A 27,307-nucleotide genomic window follows, 5' to 3' on the forward strand; every position below is an offset into this window, starting at 1 on the left:
TCTCTCTCTGTTGGCTTTCATAAATATTTTAAGTACTTCATATAAAGTGAAACGGTTTTTGAAAGCTGCTTTTTAAATAAGAGTTCTTCTTGGGTATATTGGTAGTGCAGCTCATGCATCACTCTACAGGTGGTTAATAAGAATAGTAAGAAATACAATAATTTGTTTTTTTAATTATGTAACACTTTTGCAGTACAATGTGAAATTGCATATTTTGCAAACTGCCAACAGCAAAACTAAAGAAAAATACATTGGATGTCTGAAACCACTTGGGCAGCAGAAGAGCCTTTACATCTCACTTGTGAATGGGGAGAATAGCAAGGCCTCTATTGCTGTTGCCCAGTTTGTAGAATTAGGTGTGCATTTTGTGCTTTTGAGTGATCAGAAAATGTTCATGTCTGATGTGAGTTTATTTCCTCCTTCCCCAGTTAGTATGGCCAAAATCTCCTCATCCTTCTGAAACTGCATATTCATAAGATTGTCTATGAAATATTATAGCCATACAAATATAATGTTTGAAACTATTCCCTTAGATTGGAGCTATTTCTCTGTGAGATCTGTACGTAAGCCAACTACATGAAAACTTCTGAAGTCTGTATTCCAAAGTGCATACTTAAACTTAGATTTTCTCATTTTTCTTTTTATTTCTTTTCTTCCCCAGTGGTGTTTGATGACTGCAAGGGGAATAACAAATTGAACTTCGAAGTTTCTAACCCAGACTTTAAGGTGGAACACGACGGGTCTTTAGTTGCACTGAAGAATGTATCAGAAGCTGGCAGAGCTTTGTTTGTCCACGCACGATCTGAGCATGCTGAGGATATGGCAGAAATTTTGATTGTTGGAGCTAATGAGAAGCACGGTGCATTAAAGGTAAGATAAATACAAAAGACTAAAAGAAAGAAGATGCTGCTAGGTACTTACATGTGCCATCTAAGACTACAAGCAGATTGAATCTGTTAGCAGAGAGATCAAAATTCCATTCAGGTATTGCTGTAACAATTTAGCACTTAGTTCAACATAATAGAGTATAATTTTTCCAGATTTTGAAAGACGTATTACATCTTCAGGTGTAAATACTAAATATTCATACAGAATTGACTTAAATGAGAGAGCCTAAGTATCAAAATTGGTCAGTTCTTCTGTTAAGCCAGATAACCACTTTGGCAATAACTACAGATGGAAAAGTCATACTCAAAATATTTAAATTAGAATTTACCACTTCATATTTGTTGTAAGTCTTAAGGACATGGAAATCAGTTCTATGCTGTGGAAGTTAAATTTTCATACAGGTCTGCTTATCTGATGCCATTACATGTTATACTACATCAACTTCTGCATGCAAATCCCAATCCATATTTACTCTCTGTCAGTACGTCTATCTGCACTGTTGAGTTTGTTCTACTTAGCAGAAATGCTAAGTCACAGCTTGAAGCAGTGATTGAACACCTGGTGGGAAGGCAGGGCCAACCCAGGGGAACTCAGGTGCATGGAAGGGGTGGAGCCAGGATCCACTTCTTCCCAGACCTCATTTAAAAGTTGGCAGTGGAGGCAAGGGTATTTTGCTGGAGATCCTACCCTACCTGAGGCCTTCTAAGGGTAAGCAGATTGTTTTCCTTTGTTTCTGTGCTCGGGACTGTTGGATTTGAGCATATCCTCACTTGCTGCAGCCTAGGACTTTGCAGCCTCAATGTCATTGCTGCACTTTCCATGGCATTAAAGCATTACGTCTGCTCTGCCCACTTATTTCTGTATCCATTTTTTTTCCAGTTTGGAATTTCAGCGTAATACCAACCATATAGTTTGGGGAAAAGTGCTTCACAAATTGTTTGAGATGTTTACTCCGTGCCCATGAGAGTAACAGAAAGGGATGCAAGGTAGCCTTTATTTCTGTATCCTGGCATTTAGTAAAGAGGCAGGCAAGACAGTGATTTCCTATACAATTAAATCTAGTACTGCTGTAGACCTATAATTCTAAGGAATCAAGAAGCCGTGATGAGAATCACTTACCTGTTTTATTTTGGTATTTAGACTTTCAGCTGTCAAAGTTTTCATTGTGTTTCTAACAGTAGCTTAGCATAACTTAAGTTTTTCATTAAAAAAACTTAGCTTTAAGGGAAAGAGTGAACAAACTTCTGAAAGTCTGTGGCTGAGGAAAAGGTTTTGATCTGTGCTTTAAGTAGCACGAGATGTGAATGTAGATTGCTAGCAGGGGAAAAGTATCAGAATGTGTAACTGTGCAGAGAGCTGATCAGAACACTGAGAGGGAATTTAATTTTATTTAAATATGCCGTATCTTCAGAAAGTTCAATTTTAACAAAGTCATACTTGAGAGATTCTTATGTGTCAGAGCTTTGGGTTCAGGACTACGCACCATCAAACTCAGAGTACAAAAAGTAACTCAGATGACCCAGGTATTTAGCTGTCCTTGGTCTCAAACTAGCAAGACATGCTCCTTTTGGTGCATTCACAAGAATTTGATAACAATTTTGATTTAACTCTAGGTTTTGAAAGCTTAGGAGCTGTTTTAATATGGTGATTATCATTCTCCAGTTGAAAGTTACTGAATCCACAGAGACGTTTGAAACATCCCAACTGGAAGGCTGGTGTTAAACTTAATGGGATTGGTTTCTTTATGAAGATCTGATTCTCTGAGAATCATATTCTGATGCTGTTATACTGATTTACTTAGAGAAGCAACTCTTCCCTGCCTTTTTAAGGGGCATATTCTGTGGAAGTTACGATCTTGGGATAGTTTTGCCACCTGAGCAGAAATTAACAAATGTGCATTTGTGCCGACTACAACGGAGCTTTATTAGTGGTCTTTTCTCTTTATATCCTATTCAGGTTCTGGACAGTATTTTCTAAAATGTTCTATTAATATTTAGTGTTGAAACTTATCAGACTATCTGTGTTCAGAAGCCAACTCCTAGGTTTTGTTACAACCACTCTGTATTGCTTCAGAGAGAGAAGACCAGTCTGGACCTGACATATTCTGCTCCTTGCCAGTCTTCCCTCACAGGTGGTTATGCAAAGCAACCTCATAACATCATCTCTACCTGTATTCACCAGTTCTTTGAGTTTTGAAATTCAGCTCATAACTGAATTTGGCATGTTGATCCTTGGTGTGTGCAGTGCCTTTGGGATTTAGATGATGCATTACTGTGAGCTGGAAAATCCATGTAATGAGGATCAACACTTCTTCAAGATGATATAAATGTCTTGGGGCTGGTTGTCCTACTTGACCTCAGCTAGTATTCTATAGCTCTTAAATATTTTTATCAACTATTTCAGCTATTATTTGCCTATTTTAAACATAGCAGACAGCCTTGTCTTTCTGTTTGTCATACCTCAGAAAGATATACAGCATCCTATCTGGTGTGACTTTTCTGATAAATTGGAACTGAATCCTCTACTTTTGCGGGCTGAATATGTAAGCATGGAAACAGCAGAACAGCTCCATCTGTTAAGGCAAGGAGCCTTGGCTAAGAAGTGCTCAGATGGAGCCCTAATATGTCAGTATGGTCTTGTAGGGTTATGATGATCGCATGCCAGAGCGTTGCTCAGCATTCAGTACTTAAAGTACCTTGTTTAATTAAGGGTTAATCATAGAATCAAAGGATGGCTTGGGTTGGAAGGGACCTCAAGGGTCATCAAGCTCCAACCCCCCCCGTCATATGCAGGGCCACCAACCTATATATCTAATACTGGACCAAGCTGCCCAGTGCCCCATCCAACCTGGCCTTGAACACTTCCAGGGATGGGGCATCCACAACTTCTCTGGGCAAGTTATTAAGGAGTTAGTATAGATTTCCCTATTGCTGGCAACTGACAGTTCTTTACTGAAAGCATGTGCCCTACATCTGTGAAATCCCATTGTTAATGTTGTTAATATTAGATTCCCAACATGTTTGGAAATGACTGATGATAATGATCTCTAATGTGCTGATATGCAGACTGAGCCTGGAAGAAGATAGTGTAATTCCTGAAACTTTGGAGGGTGATTACTACCAAACATACTTGAGAGGAATATCAGAAGTATTTAAAGCTTAAAAAGAGCAGAAAGCTATTGGTATTCTGGTGGTTGGAGGTATATGATTATTTCCTGCTGAAGATGTGGGAAGATTCTAGATGGCCTCACTGATCAGTCGTAAGTGATTAAGTACCTCCAAGGCTCTGATACAGTCAGTGGCTGTTAGAGTACCACTTGCGGTATAATTCTGCTTTTTGAGTCTAAAGGTCATGTTTCCTTACTCTTCTGCCAGAGACATATGAGCTCTGCAGAGCCTGCAGCTTTCCATCATAGGATGGCCAGGACTGCTATATGAGGAGATGGATGGTTCCTCAGCATCATCAGCCTACTTGGCTGTTGCTCTCTGATCACAGAATGTTGTGCAGCTAGTGACAGAAGAGCTGGAGTCCTGTATGTTAGATTTGTCAGACGTGGGATATGAGTGCACACAAGAGTTGCCATGGGCACATGGAGGGTGCAGCATTATAGGGTGGTGTTACTTTTAAGGTAAGTGTATGTATGTACACTTGATACAAACCCATGGGCAGCCAGAGTGCTGTGTGACAGTGGAAGGAATGAAGTTCTCTTACTTTCAGCTTAGGGCAGTGCTGATGAGGCATATGGCTGTGCTTATGCTCTACTTTGCCTCATGTTTGCTTAATTATCTTTCACATGGTCAGGACTTGACTACTTGTGATATTAAATAAATATATGTGGAAATGTTTTAATTCACCCAGGAGTCCTAAAAATGAACTTTAGGCTCATTCTAAATAATTCATGGAACTGCTAGGGATCTCTAATGGAAAAATAAATCACTCATGGAACCCTAGTAAGGAACAAACTGACAGAATTGATGAGTGGCAATAATTCAAAATTATGCCTCATTGAGTGCCTGGTTTGTTTTAAAGGACTGGTAGAGGGAGATTTCATCACATCTGAGCATTTGACCAGACATTAGCGAAAGCATTTCTTTGTTTATTTTAAAAGTCTGCTTTTGTGAAGGACAAGATATAGCTAAACTGCTTTTAGAGGCCCATTAAAAAATGGTGCATTGAAGAACGCAGCTAGCTGGGAATTGAATTGTGTTCTCCAAGGCTAAATAAAATGGGTATTTCTTAGTCCTGCTCCTGCTTTATAATCTAATGCTGGTTTTAATAACTAAACTCCTAGTAGACTTTTTGCTAAAAGAAATCCTTAGGAAACAATTTTTCTCTACAGATGAGCTTTTTTTCTGTGTAGTGGCAAATGCAGCCTTTATTTTCCACAGCAAAGAGAATTATTTGGAACTTCTATTTGTTACAGCATCACAGACACTGTGTGAGGGGAGTTAGATATTAAGACTCTGGCACCAAAGCAGATAAGAGGACAGGCAGATATTCAGAAATTCCAGGCTGGTAGTAACTTCACTGTATGGTGCTCAGCAGTCTTCCATACAGAAGGATGAAATGATTAAATTAGAAACTGTCAAACCCTCAGGACGCTTTTCAGGCACTAGATGGAAAAGGAAAAGAAGAGATAAGAGGGAGGAGCGCTCCCTGAGACAGCATGTTGTAGATGAGGAAAGTTTAAAATTGTCTCCAGCTCACATTGAAGGAAATGAGGTTGCTGGAGTCCTGCTACTCTGTCCAGTCCACTGTGTAACAGCCAGGGGCTGGTCAGATAGGCTGCTCTGCATTTCCTTCTCTCAAAGTATTGTTTTCCCAATGTCAGTTCCACACTTTATTATAGAGAGGATGGGAGATCCAGCCTGGTCTGGAGCTTGCCCTGCTGCTTTGCAGGCCTGAATTCCTTCTTCTATTAAATCACTGCCTTAATGCTGTGCCTCTATTTCCTAAAGTATCAAGTAGGTATAATGAAACTAAACTCCTTGGATTTAAATGCTAGTGTTTCTTATTTATGCCTTACTTCTCTGTTTTATCCTTGAAGTATGGAGATTGCAAATTTTATTGATATGAGATAAAAAGTACCCAGAGCCTTAAATCCTACATGCATAGCTTTCTGCCTTAGAACAGATGAGAAAGGATCAATAATCTTATTATGATTCTCTTGCAGAAAAAATACTTGCACAAGGAAGTGAGTGGTTGAGTTTTGTAATCTGGCAGTTCAATAATTCATTTGGAAAGTAAGATCAAGAATCAACCTCTCTGATATAGCAAGCAATTGTTCCAATTAATGTATGCTAACATTTTTCCAGTTTAGAATAGAGTTCCAAATAAGCTGCAAATGACTGTGCAAAAGCATGAAGATGGAATCTCATATGAGATATTGACAAGCAGTCTAGAAGAGTTCGGTATTATTAGATTTGCATATAGCAGTTGCTACAAAAAGTAATGCATTGCATAAATAAAATACCGTGTTCTGCTTTTCATTTTAAGGCACAAAATGAAGTAAGTCACAGAGGTATATCAATATGTCATACCTATGAATTATTATGCTGATCAAAACAGCATGTAAAATAGAATTACTTCCAGAGAATCTGTGGAGATGCTTCCCCTTTGGACATGTTGGTTTCCCTTAGGCATATAAACATGAGTTTTCTTAAAGAGCAAACAAAGAAAAATGTCTAAATGTCTCTTCTTGTTCTTATGCTCAGTTGCAGAAAACTTAACATAGTAATCTTCCCCTATTAGTTGTGAAATGAACAACTTTCTATTACTTCTGCTCTTTATAACACTGCAAACACTGATTGACTTGGACTTCATGCATTAAAATCCTAGCTGTAAGTGACTTTAGGATATAACACCTGCGGGTTGATGAAATCTTGGTAAATGTCTCTTCCCCATGTTAATCATCAGTGGAAGGATGCAATGCTACAGTGCACGTTTCACAGAATACATCTTAATTAATGTCAATGAAAGCAAGATCTTGTTCTCATCAATGGGTCATTCTTTAGTATCTCTTAGCTGCCTTTTTTTTTTTCTCTATATTTTTATGAAAAGCCTCCACTTGCTGTTTGGAAACAACTCCCTTTATTATAGTAAATCTCCTTCACCAGTGAAATAAGCTATTTTCTATAAAAATTCCAGTCACTTTATTTCCCTTTCTATCCTTCAGTCTGATCCAGAACCCCCTGAAGTAATCAGATTCCAGCAGGGTTTAGGTCAAACCCAGAAAGCAGGAGTTCTGCCTGGCAGTGCCATACAGATGTGATTCCTGTACCTCTTCCCCAGGGCGGGCGCTGCAAGCTGACTCTCCAGATGCCATGGTGGAGTGCACAGGGTTATGGCTTTTCACATGCAGCCACGCTTCCCCTTTGCTCAGCTCTACAGCAAAGCCTTGCTTTTATTGCTGGGCTGGTGCTTTCCCTCAGGCCTGCACTGAATTTATCCTTCCAACTTAACTCTGCAAATTCCTACCACCAAAGAAATGCAGTTTTCATATATGCTGGCTTTGGAGTTTGCTCTGACAAAGATCCATTTATCTGAGAATTATCTTAGTGCCAAGAGTTGTGGCAGTTGCCATAGCAACAATTACATATTGTGTTGAATACTAGAGTAAAAACTGTAAGAACCATGAGCCACTGGTGGTTTTCATTAATGTAACGTTCCCTATTTGGTCAAAGTGTGTCTTCTAAGTTTATTCATTGTGTGCATAAATGCTTGGGTCAAATGTGTAGGCTAGCTTTCCTTCCCTTTCCCTCAGTGCACAGCTTCAGCATGTAAATGAGATGTACTTGGTTATTTAAGGAGAGAAAAATGGTCTTATAGACTGGAACCATGAATAATTGACTGTGAAACAAGAAGGTGTTAGCTTCTGTGAATGTTCAGTGCTTTCCTCTTTGAGTAATTTTCATTCAGATTCTACACAAACTGGGGAAGTATTTATCCTGGAAAAAGAACTTTGTGCTTTCCAGTAGCAAACACAGCTAAGACAAGTATAGAACAGGTCTAACAGGGAATCCAGGGTGAAATGAGATGGTGTTTTGAGCCAACTGCAATCTTTGTTAACGAGTCTAAATTAGTCACTCATAAAAATATCAAGCAAAAATATTTTAAATGAGCATTTTTCAATTAAAAAACCTTACCACTTCAATTCAATGCTGACAGAACTAATGATTTTCATTTAGACTTTCTGTTCTCTCTGCAGTAACAGGTATCATCCACAGGTTTGTTTTACTATTGTTTGCTGTGCATCTGGCATAAATATAAGGTTTCTCTGGAAGCTCGGGACCAAATGCAGTTCTGGAAAGCAACCAATTTTTATTCTATTTTCTTTTAAAACACACTTGGGTCTTATCCTTCATCCACAAGGCTTAATGGCAAAACATCCATAAATCTCACAGTGAGATTTTTTGAAAGTTACTTAAGTCTTCTAGCTGAATTAAAATTCACCCCAGCACAGAATACTAAGAAAAACCTATCTACTTCTTACCACTAAAACATTTTCCTGAAAGCTTGAATGGTAGATGAGTTGTGTGAAGACCTTTTGAATTGAATTATCATTTTTTTATGATCTAGGATGCTAACTGTGCTTTATCCATTAAAAAAAAAATCCACTAAATTTTGTGGAAGAGTGATAAATCACCCTGCACTGATACAGTGTGGTTTTTTTTTTTTCAAGCTTGACTCGGAACTGTAGCTTGAAAGTATTTTCATGATATGGAGAAACTGCACTTATACTGTGTGGTAATTTCTCAAAACTACTGATGAAATTGTGGAAGAATTGTACTACAGATGTGGGAACATTTGAAGGAAGCATTTAGAAAAGGTTTAAATTTAAAATTCATTGTAGTAAATGAGCGTATAAGAGGGAAGGCAACAGGCTAAACATGATTTAGTAAAACATTAAGTAAGATCATAAAGGATAAGTAAATGTCTCATAGATATGTAATACTTACATTTGTAAAATGACTTTCTTTTTGTAGAGTCCTTAAAGTGTAACCACTGAGTACCCAGAGAATGTGTGCGTAAGAATACACAAATCATTAAAAATAGCAAATATAATAAAGAAGTATTTGCATACATGTATAGAGACACTTGCATAGGTAATTGTACTATTAATGCATATTTCATGAAGCTTTTTTCACATCAGGGTAAGAATAGAGCCATTTTTAAAACAAGTTTCTGAAAAGGGCATGGTGATTTCCATGTCATACAGAAATTGACATTATCCCTAATGTCCTCAAATCCATGATGAATAAAAGTGTTACAGAAGCCAGAAGAACCTGTGAGACTTCTGGTACACAAGAGAACATCTCCATTTCTTCCGTGTTCTTTCACTCATTGTGAAGGAATTAAGTCAATATATGACAGCTATCCCAGTTTCACCAGTGATACCTCAGATTTATTAAGGAATGGAAGCAATTCTGAGTGAAAATCAAATTAAGCTGTGTTCAAACCTGAATTGAAGGTATATTTATATGTCAGAGATGCAAAATATAGCTGTTGTTCTCCCACTATAATCTTTTCTAGCAGCTCACAGAAACAGGGTGGATTTGAAAGTGAGCCATAATAGGAGAAATTATTCACATGTAAAAAATGATCTTAGAAATTTCTCTCCATCATAGACATCCATAATCATCCCTAATGATTGCCCCAACAGTTCCATGCTGATTTTCACAAATGTGAAGGAACATTTATTATGTTTATTATAGTAACACCTATCTCAGCACACATCTTAAGCATTTAATGGAGCATTATGGGATAAAAATTTACACTTGTCCTCCCTCATTAATTTATTCTGCCATTGCAAGGACAGATGTCTCCTTTTATACCTGAAATTCCTTATTTGTTGATCATTGTAATTCTGTTGGTTTGAAGAACAAATCTTTGTCTTATTTTATGGTTAGTTTTCTCATATCCCTAGAATAACTTGGCAGGTTAAAGAACTCGGTGTAAGAATGACAGAGTTGAAGCTTAATGTTATCTCTGTATAATAAACATCTCTGTTAATATGTGGAGTCATCTTGGAGTTATTAATCATTCAGCTTCTCACTTACTTCACCACCAAATCAAGCTGAATAATGTTTGAATTAAGCAGTTGATCCATCTTAGAAAAAAATAGTTTTCCTTGTTACATATTTATCTTCTCCTCTTACTGAGGGAGTATATAGGGAGAGTAATCAAAGAAGAAGGTGGAAGGGCAAGCAGTTCCATTTCTCCAGGGAAGTTGTGGATGTCCATCCCTAGAGGCATTCGAGGCCAGGCTGGAGGGGCATCCTGGTCTACTAAGTGGCAGCCAGCACACAGCAGATGGGTTGGAGTTGGGTGATCTTCAAGGTCCCTTCCAACTGAAGTCATTCTGTGATCCTGTGAAGTGGCCAGTTGTCCTGCTACGGCCAGAAACTGGTTGCTGCAAATACTTCTGCTGCTGCTGAAGTTGCTCTGAGTACTTTATTCTATTGAAAATAACTGATAGACAACCATGCTGATTGGTAAGGGTAGATGGAGTCAGCTTTCTAGCAGAACCTGGCTACGAATGTTTGCTGCATAAAGTAAGCAAGAAATTTGCTGGGGAGCGATGAGAATAAATTTGTTAAAATATTTCTAGTAACTGTTCTGATAAAATGGTTTGATCTAAGTTTTAGCAATGGAAAATCATTTAGACACCAGCTGTTCAAACTACTACAAGGAACAGATATGCTTTAGTCTATCTGCAAGTCAGCAAACACCCTTGTGGTTGATGGTGCTCAATATTTACTGAATCACTTGGCATATGTTTGAACTGAAGAGAAATTATCTCAATCCTTTTGTCTTTTGTTTCTTTTCTATCTTTAGAATTAGAGCGTGGTTTTGGGAAAAATGAATCACGGCTGTAGAATATGCAACTTTCTAAGATAAGATACTGTAAATCTTTTAAAAGGAGAGAAGGATCTAGCTCTAAGAATACTAGCTTTATAGTTATATAAATATGTATCTCCTAATCACCCAGAAGAAAGATGAATGAATATGTTTTTTAATCTCTGAATGACTGTATGAAACTGCCGTTCTCAAATGTTGGCATATTGGTTTTTTTGGTGTAAAGATATAAAGAGTGATCCTGTGTGGTACTGGAGTGTCCTATGTGATGCTCAAAACTTCCTATGTGCATTGACTGTAGGGTACATTAGTATCACCTTGACATAGTCTTGACCTTCCTAAGAAAGAAATGTGAGAAAGAAATTTGATACTGATTGTGCTCTGAATGCTTTAAATAAAAGACTGGATCAAAGTGCAAAGGATTTCCTTCAGACACAACAGTGTAGTGATAAAATAGCTCCCTTGAGTGCAGGCACTGGAGTGCTCTCTTGAGGTATAATAATTTGGTTCAGATCTTTGAACTCACTGACAAAGCTTAGAGTAAATTCAAAATTCCTGATTAGCTGAAATATATCACGCATTATAGTTTGTTCTCTGCACAGGATGAATATTCTCGTATCTTTGACTTTCTTTTCCTAAGGTTAAATAAGTCAGCCACTTCTACTTGAAAGGAGATTCATGGCTGCTGAAACGTATTTGTGATAGACAAAACCCCTGTTGGGACCAGGTGTACTCTGTGATTGTGCTCCAGCATGGCAGCATCTGGCAACAAGAGTATTCAGACTGGGTATTTTGCTCTTGTTGTGCTCTCTGTAGAAAGCTGTAAACGCTTGCCATAGATTAAGGTGATTATTTCACTGATGTCCCATCTTTGATTTGATACGCGATTCCTACCAGCCTTTTGCAGCAGGATTTCTTGCTAGGATTAAAAACTAAGTTGAATGCCTGGTTTAGGAAATGGGTGGTTTGTTAATAGTTTTTGTACTGGCTCAAAGAGATATTATTAATTATAGACTTCTCATTTACTGCCATCAATCATATCCAAAACCCAACCTTAATACTGAGAGGTTTATGGAGAATGTTTGCATGTATTTGATTTCTAGCTACATGCATGGAAACATAGCAGAAGTTAGGAGTATATACATGGTATAAGTGGTATTTTTTTTTAACAAAAAAAGGAATGACATAACAAATTTTCAGTGAAGTAACGTACCTACTTCTTGAAATAATAATCTTAACATCAATGCAATTATTTCTATCCATTCTGTTTCAATATTACCTGTAATCTGTTACTTTTGAGCAATTTTTACTTACTCTCCCCTGTCTTCTGGTTATCAGCAAATGTAAGTGATTGCAGTGGAAGGTCAAAGCAGAAAGTGTCAGCTCTATGTGGTCAATTTAATATGATGCAAGTCCTGCCTGTTTCCTGTCTTTTTTTTTATTACCCTATCACCATGTGTATTACTGAAGATGGGTGAGGCACAGGATCCTTAAGACCCTGCTTACTCCTCTCTGAATAGATCAAAATGTGTCCTTGTATATTTAGGAAGCTGTGCAGGATGGGTTGAGTAACTCGCTTCATCTGCAGACAATGGAGTTTTCTCTGTTCCTGTACTGTGATGTCTTTGAGTGGATTGCTCTATTCCCCCTATTCCCAATATTCATCCTTCTAAAGCTGATAAAATCTTTGAAATCAGACTTGTCTAATATGCTTCATATTGACCCTCAAATGAGGAATTAAGATGACAGTAAGAAAAGAGACTTCAGACTGAACATTAGAGCTGAGGAAGATTTGATTCTGTGGTTTTGGCTCATGTGTGATGCTTAAACTCATTGCTGACCAAGTTACATGTATATGCGAGGTAAGGGTTGAAGCTTTATGTTACAGGGTTGATTTTAGGCATGACTATTCACAAATCCGTGTAATTAATCAGGAAAGCATAGGAAGCAGTACACTAAATGCAAACTCCATTAAGTCAATAGGAGTCATTTCACCGACTTTAATGAGCTTTGAATTTACTCATAAATCTGCCATGAGAAGTGTCCAAATCAAAATTTATTTGAGGGTGACCTTGATGTTAATTGTTAATGCTTCCATGTTCAGTTGAAGGAAAACTGCTTGTAATAGTGGGATGGTCATTTGGTGCATGGTCCCCTCTATTGGATGCTGTTAGCATAATGTTGATATATTCTATAAAATATTAATTGTGCAGATGGTTATTGGGTAGTCACACTGCCAATCGTCTTACATATCTACAAAACAGAAAAAATAATTTATTCTGCCATTTTAAGTGATATTCATGCCTTCATCTGAATCTTTGCAAAATTAATGCTTTTTTGATCAAGCAGTTCTTTAAAGGATCTCAGAAGTTTCAAACATCTTGGTTGTTTTTAATCACAGATTTCATGTATTGACTGTAATTTCTCACAGCTTTTATCTGAAATCTGTAAATACTGTAAGGCATGTTCTTATCAATCCTATGATGTTTAATAAATTTAACATCTGTTCAATCATCTGTATCCCAAATGGCAGTTCTTCTTTCTTTAATATGAGTAATATTTAGTATGTAATATGAGAATTGATTACAGGAAAAATAATGGGAAATATAAATATAAAAGGGAAATAAGTGCTCTAGTATTTGTCTGCTTGACAGAAAAGTAGCTGGTTTACTTGAAGGATATATTTACTGTATCTCCTAGTGTCACCAAACTATGGAGTAGTTAAGGATTTTGTGTGGATTTTGATAGTGTGGATTTCTTTTCTCTTTTCTTGAATTTAGCATCTTTCTTGGTTCCTTGTCACCACTGGTAATTGTGTCTTTTCCACAATTAGCACTTAATGCATTAGGCTGTGTTTAGGATCATTTTATTAATAGTGTGCTTCAGAACAATTGTGAATTAGATAAGTGACATGATTAAGCCTCAGTCTTCAAAATTATAAAATGAAAAAAATAAGGTGAAGGAAATTAATCTTGGCTCTACACAATAGCAAGGCTCTGGATTTTAGTGTAAGCATGTGAATTTAGGAGGATGAGAGAGCAAAAACATTTTGGATTTGCATTAATTTTCCTTGGTTTACTTGTAGCAATATTGAAATACCATCAAAGATGGTGGCTTATAAAATCTTGTTTATACATGTAGTAAAGAAATCTTTCACAAAGACTTTTCAAGCAAATTACAGGCTGGACAAAGGGAAAAATTGTTACATAATTGAAAACTTCCACTTCTAAACTGTTCTGCCTCCACTTTCTATGTATTAAGTGAGATGCACTTTAAATATATTAGAAGATGTTCAGAGGAATAAAATAATGGCAGTAGTTTGCAGGCAGAGTCCACACAATTTTGAAATAAAGGCCATCTCATTTGGTTATTGATTTATGTCCAGTCTAAACCACTTGTTGGGTTGCATGAGCTCAGTTTCAGGGTGGACAGGCATCTTGGAGATCTTGTTGCAGCCTGCTGTGTAGTACTCACTGACTTTTCCATTCTCTAGGAAGATTGAACTATTTGGCACAGAGAGTCAGAGTCAGTCACTCCGGTTGGAAGGGACCTTTGAATGTCATTTAGTCAAACTCCCCTGCAATGAACAGGGACATCTACAGCTAGATCAGGTTGCTCAGAGTGGATATTCAAACAAATCTTTACCTGCCTTGGCTCACCTCCAAAAAATTCTTCTTTCTTCTTGCCTTAAGTTAATTGTTCCATGTTAAAATTTATGTAATTCACTGTAGAAATTCTTGTATTAAAAATTAAGAATTTTTTTTTTCTGCAATAAAGTTGTTTCTTAATTCTTTTTTTTTCCTATCTGACATTGTGCTAAACAAGAACATGACTTAACAGTTGATATTGATTTGCACACTGCCTTTTTTTTCTTACTTTCCTATTCAAAAGGAATCAGTGCTGACAAGTTAATGAATTCCAGCTACAAATACATAGATAAGACAAGGGATAGCCTTGCTACCTGCTTTGTTCTAATTATGAAAGGTTTAACTAATGGAATGTCTCATGTTCACTTCAGAGAAATTGGAGCAATCTGTTCTTATAGCAACCATCAACAAAGCAGAGAATATCTGGACTGATGACCTGTATCTGTTTATAGAAACTTTTAAACAAGTGTAGATTCATTTATCCCAGTATGTTTATGTCTTTGGTACTTATATGTGGAATACAAAGTACACAGCTCAATGGCTCTCCATTTATTGGAGATTCATAAAACTAAGCTGTATTATATTTTTAAATTAATTCTGATGTAAATGAGTGGCTTTGAACAGTAGAAAAGAAGCTTGGGACTGTAGAATTGCTTCTTAGTAGAAATTTTTCTACGTGTGCTTCCCAGACTGGAAGAACTATAAAATGGAGTAAAAACATGCTCTACATAACCACTGCCAATCTACAGTGTGTGCAAACCTGTTGTACTTGCTGTGGTCATAGAGGATGAAGACACTGTGATATTCTGAGATGTGGACTTAATGGAAGGTGATCCTCTCCTGGCGAGGAATTTAGTGGTAGGCACTTCTTACGTGCTCGGCAGTAGTGCAAAGAGAACTTCATCTTATCAGGAAATTCAGCCACCTAAGTTACTGCTGGACTTTAGGAATTGAAGATTTGCTTTCTAAACACTTGCATGGGTTACAAGACTAATGGAATGAAGAGATGGAGGGCATTTGACAGGGAAGCTAGATTAATACTAGCGATCTTGTGAGATATATTTTTTTGGTGACCTTAAAAGGCAGGGAACACTGTGTTTCATGCTTTCCATCGTAATTTCTCTTTTTGTAAGAGCAGGGTGGGGATGGTCATGGCATGATGCCCGAATTTCAGATGCATGCCTTGCCAGGTGTTGCTCTGGCAATAGAAATAAACTGTTGTCTCTGAGGAATACAGTAATAATAGTTGCCCAACCAGAGAAGTGGCTTAAGCAAAAGTTTAAAACTGCGTTTTCCAAGTTGTGTTTGCACTGTATTAGAAGCCTGTTCTGCTCCCTAGTTGTCAGGATCATCAGCAGAGGTGAAATCAAAACACAGTATCTTCTTGACTTTAGAGGGAGCTATTATGTTTCAGGAGGAGAGAGCTAGACAAGGAGCAAAAGAAAATACATTTTTCTTCCTTCTACTCCAAAACCAAAAAAAAAAAGTTCATGACTAAGTATCATCAGCAGCAATATTATTATTATTTGACTATGTCAACACAAGAGGCTTTTAAAAGGTATTTGTAAAATTTGAATCCAAAATTATTTTCCTATTTGAGCAGATGGATGGACTAAGTCTGCAAAATTCAGTTCCTTGTCTTTTTAGTACTGTTTGTATATTTCTAACATGAGAAAAAGGTGAAATAACAAACATTCATCTTTTGTTTCAAGATTCAAGTCTTTAGCTTTTGAAACTTTAAATTTACTCAAAACTTCTGAGGTTTGAAAAGCTATAGTAGTAAACAATACTACCAACATACCATCAAAGTATCGTGATTCTGTTTGTATTATATGAATAAATGTCTCTCAGGAATTCCGTACTAAACTTTCAGGCTCAAAAAGTTTGTGATTATCCAAGCTAAGCCTCAGACAAGCCTATAAAAATTGCAAGTGTTTTGTGCAAATGTTGACTTGTTTTTGAACTGTAGTTGTTCCAACATGGGCAATGGGGTCTCTTAAAAAGCTTTTGCTGTTATTAAAGGTAATGCTGTGACTGGATTCACTGGATTTCTGGAACTGTGAAGTTTAAATGTATTTGCAGTGTGAGTACAGAGATTTAATAGCACAAAAATGATATATATTCCTTCATTGCTTAAAACAAAGATTGAAGTGCTTGTGATTCAAAGGAAAAGAGAAACAAAACCAAACCTTTCTGGGAATGATCTTGTTGTGATCCTTGCACCTAGGAAGTAAACAAAATAGTCTGAAATGGCAGAATATTCAACTGCCTGAGGAGAACTTCAGTGAGATGTCAGTGGGATGCTGATTCTGCTCCACTGCCACTTCTGTTGAAGTTTTGCGGGCCACCTGAGTGGCTCTTCTCTCTGCTTTTGCTTTTGCACTTAAGGGAGGATAAATAGAAACAGCCATTGAGTAACAGGAAGGAATCCCATTTGGACAAACTTCTTTAGGAGAGTGGAGAATAACGAGCTAAATGTGGCAGGCAGATGTCATAAAGAGCACTGACTTGTTTATTTTTTCAAAGTAGATTGTAAGTGGAAAACCAACTCATAAATAAAGAACTCTCTGTTCTCACAGGTTTCCTCAAATTGTTCATGCCCCCTCTCTTGGTATAGTTTCTCTTTGCTGCCTGTAGCATAAGTCTCATAAAACTTTGCTAAGATTATAATGCAATACCTCAGCACCAATCTCTCTTGTTTATGTGGCCATTAGTTCAAAGCCACAGACAAGCAATTTATTGGGTATGAAAAATGTCACCTATAGCACCCTCATTTGCATCTGAAAATTGATTTTTGTCACATTGGGAATTTAGGACAACCTCTTTTGGCAGCCAACATTGCCACAAAGCATAATAAAAATAATTATGTGACCACAAAAGCAGGTAAGGTTCACTGTAAATTGTGAGTCTTTACAGGACTGTAGTTGGCAAGGCATTGCTGATGGGACTATGAGAGAATTAGCTTTGGTAATCTTTCTTGATGATTTAATATTGACACCTAAACTTAAAGCACAACATGTGATTGCTAGCAAAGTGTTTAACAACATAATGGTACTTGATTATGTTTAGTCAAACTCTCCAGTGTGACAGCAGAATATTAGAAATGGCAGCTGAACAATTGATGGATGAACTATTAATTAAGATTTCTAAAGTGATAATTACTGAGCCACAGAATGTTTGTGAAGAAAGTACTGTAAAACACCTTTTGATGATCAGTTAAAACATATAATCTACTTAGCATTTTTGCAAGTGCTGAGTTAATTCGTTTTTTGCTTTCTGATCTGCCAAGTTTGTCTCTTCACTGGTGAGACAGTGAATTTATGTGGGAGGATGTCATTGTCCGTTGTGATACTGAAAAATCCTATTAATTATCAGTGTTAAGTTGCTCAAATCTTTTCATGAGTTATTTTGGCAAAACAGTTCCCCAGGGTGAGATATTTATATAGCAAATTCCTCTAAAGTTGAACCAACCATTAATGGATTATGCAAACTTGTTTCCTTTCTTGTAGATAAATTGTTTTACAGCAGTGTTCACTATGAGAAAGTCTTCTGCCCACTGTAGTGCTTTATCAGCTTAGAATAATCTACAGCTTCAATTTCAATGGTAAAAAGACACCATTCTTTAATATGAATGCAGCTTTTAATCTTAGCTCAGATGTTGGTTCTTTTTTTTTTATCTGCCTTACTTAAAGGCTGGCAAAAGATGGCGATTTATAAGCTCATGCTCCTTAAACCAGGTTACTGTATGCAGCTATGAAGGGAGATATATATTACTGAGGGTGGATGAGCATGATCTGACTGAAATGTGCATCAGGGAAAGGCAAGGAAAAAGGTGAAAGCTAACTGTTATTTAAGGGATGCAAAAGTTTTTATGCAATTTAAAGTACACGGTGGAGAAATTTGAGTTTAAGGAGAAGATTGTATTTGCTGAAATCAAAATTTATACCTCTGTTTTCTAGTTAGATTCATATTCAGTGTTTTAATACTTCATTAATAACACTTTGGCATTCAGCAATATTGAGAGAAATGCTCGTGAAGTGACAACACTCCTGGCTGTTTCCTGGAATGCCTTTACCAGGATTTATGAGATAGGCTGTTAAACAGTAAGCCAGGGCTGCACATACATCTTTCACATTCACTCAGTGCTGTTTCTGCTAGCAGAAGGACTTGAACTTAATCAAGGGTTAGTCACAATCCACCCAAAACTAAGCCTGATTTAAATCATATGTGGCACAAATATTTTATATTGATGTCAGACTGCAGCTGTGGGCACACTTGCTGTCTCTGGGCCTCACTGGCATTAGTGAAAGCACAGCTGCTGGCTCAATGGAGAGTACCAGAATGTTTGCCTGGTTTTGCCCATTGGCAGTGAGGTGAGATGCTGGCTATCACAAGTGTCACTGAGTATCAGGCCACCTTTATATTCTGATGTGACATTATGAAGTCTAGCAAAAACTCAGATGTATTTTATTTGCAAAATGGATTTATTATCCCTCAATTCTTTCAGACTGGCTTTAAATGTTTACAGAAATAATAATGAAAGAATTACTGTTGTTTTCTAAGTTTGTCTCCGTTGTTTCAACAAACTTTTCTCCTTCAGGGTTTGTCATGTTTGGTACTCACCACTTTGGCTGCATTTAGAATGTATGTTTTATAGTTTGTAGGAGTAGCCTGGATCAGTTTGAGTGCATTCAGTAACATAGTTTTGCCATATTTGGTTCTCTCCAATGGAGAGAAGCAGCTTTTGCTTGCAGAACTCTATATTTAATTTTGAACAAGTTATTTTGCTTTTATAAATCACTTCTTCCAATAGAAAAGAAGAATTACTGCTATCAGTGCAGAAACACCTAGGCAAATACAAGTGCTTTATAAAGTTAAACAAAAAGGTGTGGATTTCAAGGTTTCTCATACATCAGCAGGGGGGAAAAAAGGTTCCATTACATACTTACATAATCTACAGCAAAATACTAGGATTTTTTTCAGTTTTAATGCACAAGAACATGAGTGATGTGAACAAGAGTACTTGTTTTTTCTTTATTTGCTTTTTCCATAGTTTTGAACAACTTCCTTCAATCTCCATCGTTCTTCCTGACTAAACTAGCTACACTTTACTCTAGGAGAGAAAATGCTAGTCTGTGGAATGTACTAATCGATGGAGAATAAGATAATGTCTATGTAGATGATGAGTGAAGGAAATATTGCACATATTATGGTTCATTCTGTAGCAAGACTCTTGCAAGCTTCCAACCTAATCTTTATTATCTTTGTGTTTCTGTGAAAGATCTCTTCAGCCAACAAGATCCAAAGTTGTGCTCCCTGCTGATTCTTGCACTTCCTTTACTTTTAGTGCTTTTATTTTTTCTGTTATACAACAATGTCACTAGTTTTCCAAGTGGCACGGACATTATTTGTCCTGTCAAGTCTTTTTGATCACTGAGATAACCTTTTTGTTTTCATCTTGTGCTGTGAATGTAATAAATCAAATCCTTGCCAAAAGCAACTTTTGAATTTTATATCATGAAATTTGCATTTCATGCTCTGCTGCTGCTTCACAGAATCCATCCAATCTGAAAAGAAAAATAATACCACGTGACCTGTGTATCTAATACAAATAAATGTTTCTAAGCAACTGCCTGAACAGTCCGAGGATCAAAAATTACTCATCTGAGAAACTTGCATATCGTGGTAGATAATGTATTTATTCACAGATTTCAAGGTCTGTTAGTGCATGGTTTGTAAACTGAAACAGGGCCAAAAATGTATCAAATTATGAATGCTGTGATTTATTAACCTCTATTAGGTAAACTTGGCTAAATAAAGCTGTTTTAACTTAAGAGACTAATATTGCTCTTCACTTTCAAATGTTAAGGTGGCAGCAATCAGAACCTTAAGCACTAAGCTGTTAGTTTGATTTTGCTGTAATGCTGCATTCACATACCAAAGGGAATGGTGCAAAGGAATCTGAATAACAGAGTAGAATTACTAATTGTACATTCCTTGGAAACTCTGCGCTTTATAAATACAGCATGCTATGCATAATCTGATGTACACAGTGGGGTTTTGGTCACTTTTTGAAGGAGAACTTTTGTACTTGGTGTGTGTGGCAAGAACAGAACTATCTTGTGAATTCATAATGCTATTTAAATACAGCCCATTCAAAATTATTCTGGGACTAGTTGCATGATGGATGATGACGCAGAGTGGATAAAGGAGTAGAGTGTTTTTGATGATTTTGCTCAAGCTTTGGGTACTCAGGTTTTTAATTCCAGAAATCTGTTTAAATGCCAGTGTGTTAGTAAAGGCAGCAGACATAGTTGGTCTCACATTAATGACTTGCTTGGCCTTGGAAGAACGTTGTGCTAGATTAAAATAGAACATTTTGATTGGACTTAGCACAGTGTTTGCAAGCAAAGTGGAGACTAGGAGGTATATAATATTCTGTTTTGGTCAGAGCTCAGGTTTTTGAAGGCATTGCTTCTCAGAAAGGCACTGGATTAGAAGTTGAGTTCTGAATAGAATTTTTAGATCTGTAAGGTGCAAGTTCTAAAATAACATGATCTTCTTGAAAGTCCCTGGAAGCACTTATGAGAACAATATATAACTTATATCTTCTCTATTCCTTATGAGTATTTTAACTGGTCTGCTATTTGTCTCCCTGTTCAGTAGCTCCAGAGTAGTCAGGGTCTATGGAGTGCTCTTATGCTGCCAACACCCAAAGTGTTAGCAGTTTATTCTTTCCTAAGTTCTTGCCTGCTGTGTCCCACCAACCAGAAACCCATGGCCAATGCTACAAAAGTGAGTCAGTAGGAGCAGCAGTGGAGATGCTGAGCAGATGGCATACAGGCTGGAAGGGAGGCTGGATCTGTCTTCTCTTGGTCAGGAAACTTAAATAAGACCTGTTTACTTGGTGTTTGTGTATGTGGTGACTGTTCTTATCCCATGGGAACATATAAAAGTCAACAGATATGAAGGAGGGAATATAAATACTTCTGTGCTACGGTGGCTGCAGGTTGTTAGTACAGAATGCCTAGATCTAAACATATGAATTTGAACATATAACATTACACTATCAATGTCACATCTCATGTATTGTAAAGCTGTACTTGGCTTCAGTTCCAGTAATTATAATTCAAGAAAAGTTTCAAACTCTAGTAAACTGGAGCTCCTGCCATGTTAGAATCTTTTTCCTGAAGCACGTAGCAATGAATATTGTTAACATCTTGATGTTAGAGCTCATGAATTATTGGTCTGTTCCAGTATACCAGTGAGAGTGACACTCTGTGAATCTCCTGAATTAGACTTAATTGCCTGCATGTGATTAAGGAGAAAAGTGAGAATCCACTGAGATCTCCAACACTGTGTCAGAGCCTTCTTCTTGCATCTTTTGCTTTTACTGTGGGAGTGTTCTGTAGAAAAGCTGATCTTTGATTTCCCCACACCTCAAACAGATCTGGCAATTACAAGGCAACCTTGTCATTTCTAGCTAGCATGTATTAGAAGTTCTGTGGAACGTTAGTCTGGAAATACAGTGTTATTGAATGACTCTTAAGTGTCATGGTAGCCATACTTTTTAAAAAACAAGTTTATTTTCTGAATGTCAATTTTAAATAACTCTCAACAAACTTCATGCTGTCTTCTTCAGTAATATTGTGTAGGCCTTCGAGATTGTCCAGACCTATCACTGATTTAGAACTACTGGGTATTGTCATATGAATTTAATTAGGCCACTGTGGTAGACTCAAATAATACAGGGGACACTTGGGTCTCATATTTTTATTCTTAACAACTGCAGTCAACATTCCATACTGTTCCAATGTCAATACCACTGAGGTATTAAGAGGTAGTGTCTAAAAGATGGTACACCCGAGTCCCTTATTTGTATCACAGAACTGAATTAAGCTTCTGGTATCAGACACTTACTGTCTGTTAATTCATTTGTATTGAAGAGTGAAAATACAACCCAAATTGTGAAGTGGATTAATACACTACCATTTTGGCTCTTTGCACTCAGTTAATGCCTGCTAATTAATTTGTTCTGAGTAGCTAGACCAAGCTGTGAAGTGGATTAATGTACTAACATTTCGTCCAAATTTCAAATTTAGTTTGGTGAATGAGGAGTTTTTGCCTTAGCCCAGATCTAAGTGGGCATTTTGTCTTCATCAAAGACTACCACTCCATTTGTCAGTCTGGCAGCTCCTGTATGGGAAAAGCATAAAAAGACTGCCAGCTCTGTAAAGCACCACACATGCATAGTAAAGACTGATAGAATATATCTAGCCTTTTTTTTGAGAATTGTTGTGCAGATCTGTGATGTCAACATAATGCATTCCTGCATTGCAATCTCGTATAATGTATTATTTTTGCTGGTATTTGACACAGTGGAGTGGAGGAAGAAATTGTTGTGGGCATTTCAGCTTAAATTCAGTATTAAATTAATGGAAAGGAAAGTATTCAAACTCCCTTCCAGGTAAATAACCCTTGATTATTGCAAGAAGAAACAGACTTCTTCGATTCTTAATTAAACGTGTCTTATTTTTCAGCATAAGGTAACTAGCTCATATTTTTTTTTGTAGTACACTGGACCAAATCTCCTGTAGGTAATCTGTGCTGTGCAAAGATTATAATTAATCTGGGTGTGCTCAACTGACTGCACATGCATAGTTCAGCTTGCAAAAATGTACAGAGTAGGGCTGTAGGACATAAATTTAGTGGTTACGTTCTAGATTTTTTTTCCTAGGTTTTGTGAAATTGCATATGGGATTTTATCAGGTCTAATCTATTGCATATATGTCTATTCTTTTCTGTAGTACTTCATGCACATCATGTCTGCTTTTTAAAGAGAAAGTCGGGGTAAAATAAAGGGACATGATAAGGAATTGCTGTTACTTTTCTTGCGTTGAATGAGTTGAAGGACCTGCACCAGAAGTGTTCATAAAATCTACTAGGATTTCTGAAGCTCTGATACTGACTGTGCTTTCTGTGAGGGACTGGTTACCTGGTGAAGCTGGGTGAAATTGGGTGAAATAGGAAGGTTTTGGAGGTGTAATGCCAAGAAGGGTGTCTCTGAAGGAAAAGACCTAAGAATATATATAAAATTAAAAGGCATTCTGGTAAACAAAAATACAAACTTTAGATTACTACATTTGGGTGGGATTGTATGATCAAGTCTCAAGAGAAACAAATTCACAATGATGAACATTTTCCAATGCAATTGCAGGGTTGGTAGAATTACACTGCCACCTGGAGTGCAATAAGGTGGGGGAGATGGAATTTGGGATTGCAGGAGGTGTTTTGGAAGAATAGAGAGATCACAGAGTTTAGAGAATAATAGGGTAAATAATCAATGAATTTTGATTTATATTACAGGCTGTTTTGTTGAGGGAATGGAGATAATGAGAAAACAGAGATAAAAACAAATATGTAGTAATAGAGCTTGAAAAAATTGCTGAGGAAGCAAGGCTGAGAAGGTTTGAACTGTAATCACAGCTTGGAGTCTTGGAGAGGATAGGGAGAAATGTGCTTTATGGACCCATTCAGATATGGGCCTGAGATTGCAGCTACTAGATCTATTAAACAGTATACATGATTTTAACATATAATATTATTGCTTTAGGGTAATATGAAATTGCTTTTGTGCAGCACTGTTATAATGCAGTGGATTTCAGAGCTTTTGTGCAATCCAGAACATGGGTATAAAATTTTAGTGTTCTTCCACATACTTATAGCTTGCTGCCCTGCAGCAAGAGATAGAAACCTGCTTTTCCAAGGTAGAGCAACTTCTGCTATGAATAGCACTTATTTCTTGTAAGAAACAGAATTTCTTTATTAAGAATTGTTCTTTTACTCCAATACTGAAACATAAAACAGCTTGCTCATAGCTGCTCGTGCTGTTCCAAATTTATGTTTACATTAGTCTGATCTACAGTTTTTGTGACCTTATATAGGCTTCTGTCCATCGCTGGTTCACTTATTGTGCCTTAGAATCAAGGTGTGTTTTCTATATGGTTTTTCTCTTTCTCACTCTGGAAATTAGAGTATCTTCAACATTCTGGAAGCTTGTTGGAACTAAGGAGAAGAGTTTGCATCATGAGTTCTTATAATGTAGATGGAAAAAACTCTGCTTAGTGGATAGGAATATTTAAAAGTAAGGAGCTAAGGCTTTGTGTCCATGCTATGCAATTAATTTTCCACGTGGTTTTAGTTGATTTTTCAGGAGGATCAGATTCATGACAGGTTTTAATTGCTTCAGAACTCCAGAATGTGTAGTATGATCTTCAACTGCAGTATGGTTTCTTAGTTCAATGGGTGATACTTTCATGAAAAACAAAACAGAATGAAGAACAGCAATAATTAAAAGAAATCCACCTGTTTTCAAGATAAAATTTCATTACAGGGCACTTTTACTTCAGGTTGTATGGCTTGGCAATTGCTTTTATCTATGTTACATTTACTTAAGCTGCTGAAGATTGAGACATCTTTTATTTTTTTCTGCCATGCTATAAGAACCGTCGGATTTGTTTGCTTTGCAAGTGGTGTAAGCACAGTACAAATGGGGAGAAGGGTATTTTTAGTGGTAATAAGTGATGTGTTGTTAGTGTGCTAGGGTGAAGACCGAGGCATAGGTCAGACATTGTCTCTTTCCTTAAGCCCGTATTTGCAATGTTTTTGACAGATGCAGTCAGTCAGAGCTTGTTTGATCCCTTATGTATAAGGGGTATCTCATTATATTTAATGAGCAGTGTGGAACCAGTATGGAATTTCCTGAAGGAGAAGGTTACGTATGGCTCAAAATGCAAGTAACACCCACTAAATGATGACAAGAAAAGTTTGGATTGTTAATTTAAAGTAAATATATAACACTTGATCACCAGTTCTGTATTAATCTTGGAACAGATAACTCCTATGGTTAATGTGTACAGAAGGGAAAGTTGATGGCATTCATTCCATTATCATCTTAGAAAATGTTTTTCCTGACACCGAATGAGGCAGGTATGAAGGTGAATAAAACTTATACTTGCATGGCAACAAGACTCTTCCACCACAAAAGATACTGCTGAGGTTCAAGATGATAATGGAACGTATCGCTTCACAAAGCTGAAGTTCAGATTTGTCTGCATAATAGTTTACATTATTTGTCACATGCATTGCAAAATACTTTAGAACAAATTAACATTAAAATAGTTGTGATTTATGCATTACCAAACGTTTCCAACAATAATTCAACTTTTTCTTAGTGTTCTTGACTCCTGTAGATCAAGTAACCTCCATCTTATAGAAATACCTGTAGCACAGCTTGCTGAATGCAGTAGCAAAGATCTAGTCTGAGATAATCAAGTATCTATGAAGTTAATGGATGTATTGACTAGGCTGTTTAGGGATCTGCCTCCCTATTTATCTAACAATTATGCCAGTCACTCCAAAAGTAATGCCTCCTATTTACTTCCCTCAAAACTACATCAGCTACAAAGAGCATAATAACACTAGTTGATAAAGAAACTTCTCAGTGACAAAACACTATTTTTCAGTATAGTTTACCACCATTGGTTATGCATGTTTGTCAGCAATGAACAAGAGTCTGCATGTAGTGCTTGTAAAAATTGGTACCAGCAAAGGTGATCACCATTTCATAGCTCCTGTGACAGCATCGTTGCTAGGAAAATGTTGCCCATGCAGTCCATCTTTCATCTGTCTGAATAGATGTAAGTTGGAAGGTACCAAATCTGGACTATACAATGCATGGTGTAGAACAGTCCAGCCAAAATTGGTGATTGTTCCATGGTCTTCAAACTGGTATGGAGCTTGTCGTTATGGTGTTGCAAGAGGAAGGTTGTCTACTACTCTGGCCTGACTCTGGCAGTTTGAGCCTTCAGCTTAGTGTTGCAATGCAGTGGTCAGAGTTGATGGTTTGTCCAGGCCTAGGAAATCTAGAAGGATCACACCTTTCCTATCCCAAAAGACAGAACGCATCATTGTACCTGATGAGGGCTGCATCTTGAATTTTTTCTTTGATGGGGAATTAAAGTCCTGCCACTCCCTGGACTGCCATTTTGTCTCTAGCTCTTAACAGGGACACTATGTCTCATCACCAGTAAAGATGTGATTCAGGAATCTGCAACCTCATGTTGGCTCAGTATGTCGTGAAAAACTTGCATATGATGTTCTTTCTGTTCTTGTGTGATCATTCATTGGACTCACCTGGTGCAAACTTTGCATTATCCAAATGTTGTCACCATCATTTAGAATTCACTGAAGCCAATAATTGGCTCCATACACAGTTCCCTAGTCATAATCCACTGATTTGTGTGGATGAACTGATTGAGGTGCTCTTCAGTTTGTGGTGTGACAGCTACATGTGCCCATCTGGAATGTGTCTTCTTTCACGTTGTTGTTGCCACTGCTAAAAGGCACCACTCACTGTGCTCACATCCACTGTTTGATCTCTATAAACATTCAGCAAATATGCATGAATGTCAATGATTACAGTGTTTTCTGCATGGAGGAATTCAGTGACCCACCTTTGCTTCATCCACACTTCATGTTAGATGCCATTCTGTCAGACTGCCCCTCTGCTGCCATCTGTTGCAGGATAACAGACTGGAATGAAATATTGGTGGGAAGGTTCAGCCTGTACTGCTATACCACCAACATCTGCCTCCAATGCTGTGGGCCAACATAGGGAGTATTGCTTTCAGAGCAGTCCTTATAAAATGGTAAAAATACCCACACAAATCAAGTTTCCAGAACAGTTTCCCTTACTCATATATCATATCTGACCATAATTCATGAGCCTGGAAGCTTACATGCTCTGAAGTAACTGAGATTTCATAGCAGCTTTTGGCTGGATTTGTTCTTTTGAAGTTTTTTTTTTTCTTCAGGCTGGCATTTGCAGTCATTGAGGACAAACTATTTCTGAG

The 27,307-nt window shown here is 37.2% G+C and overlaps 1 protein-coding gene across 2 annotated transcripts in view; it reads left to right on the forward strand.

The window, feature by feature from the left end:
- Window positions 1-27,307, forward strand: part of CDH13 (cadherin 13) — a 431,656-nt gene that overhangs the window by 147,073 nt on the left and 257,276 nt on the right. For both annotated transcript variants that reach the window (XM_010718092.3, XM_010718093.3), the window contains exon 3: window positions 662-870. In XM_010718092.3, the coding sequence (XP_010716394.1) occupies window positions 662-870 (209 nt within the window). The remainder of the gene's footprint in view (window positions 1-661; window positions 871-27,307) is intronic.

The sequence above is a fragment of the Meleagris gallopavo genome, chromosome 13 (assembly GCF_000146605.3).
Source record: "Meleagris gallopavo isolate NT-WF06-2002-E0010 breed Aviagen turkey brand Nicholas breeding stock chromosome 13, Turkey_5.1, whole genome shotgun sequence".
NCBI lineage: Eukaryota > Metazoa > Chordata > Aves > Galliformes > Phasianidae > Meleagris > Meleagris gallopavo.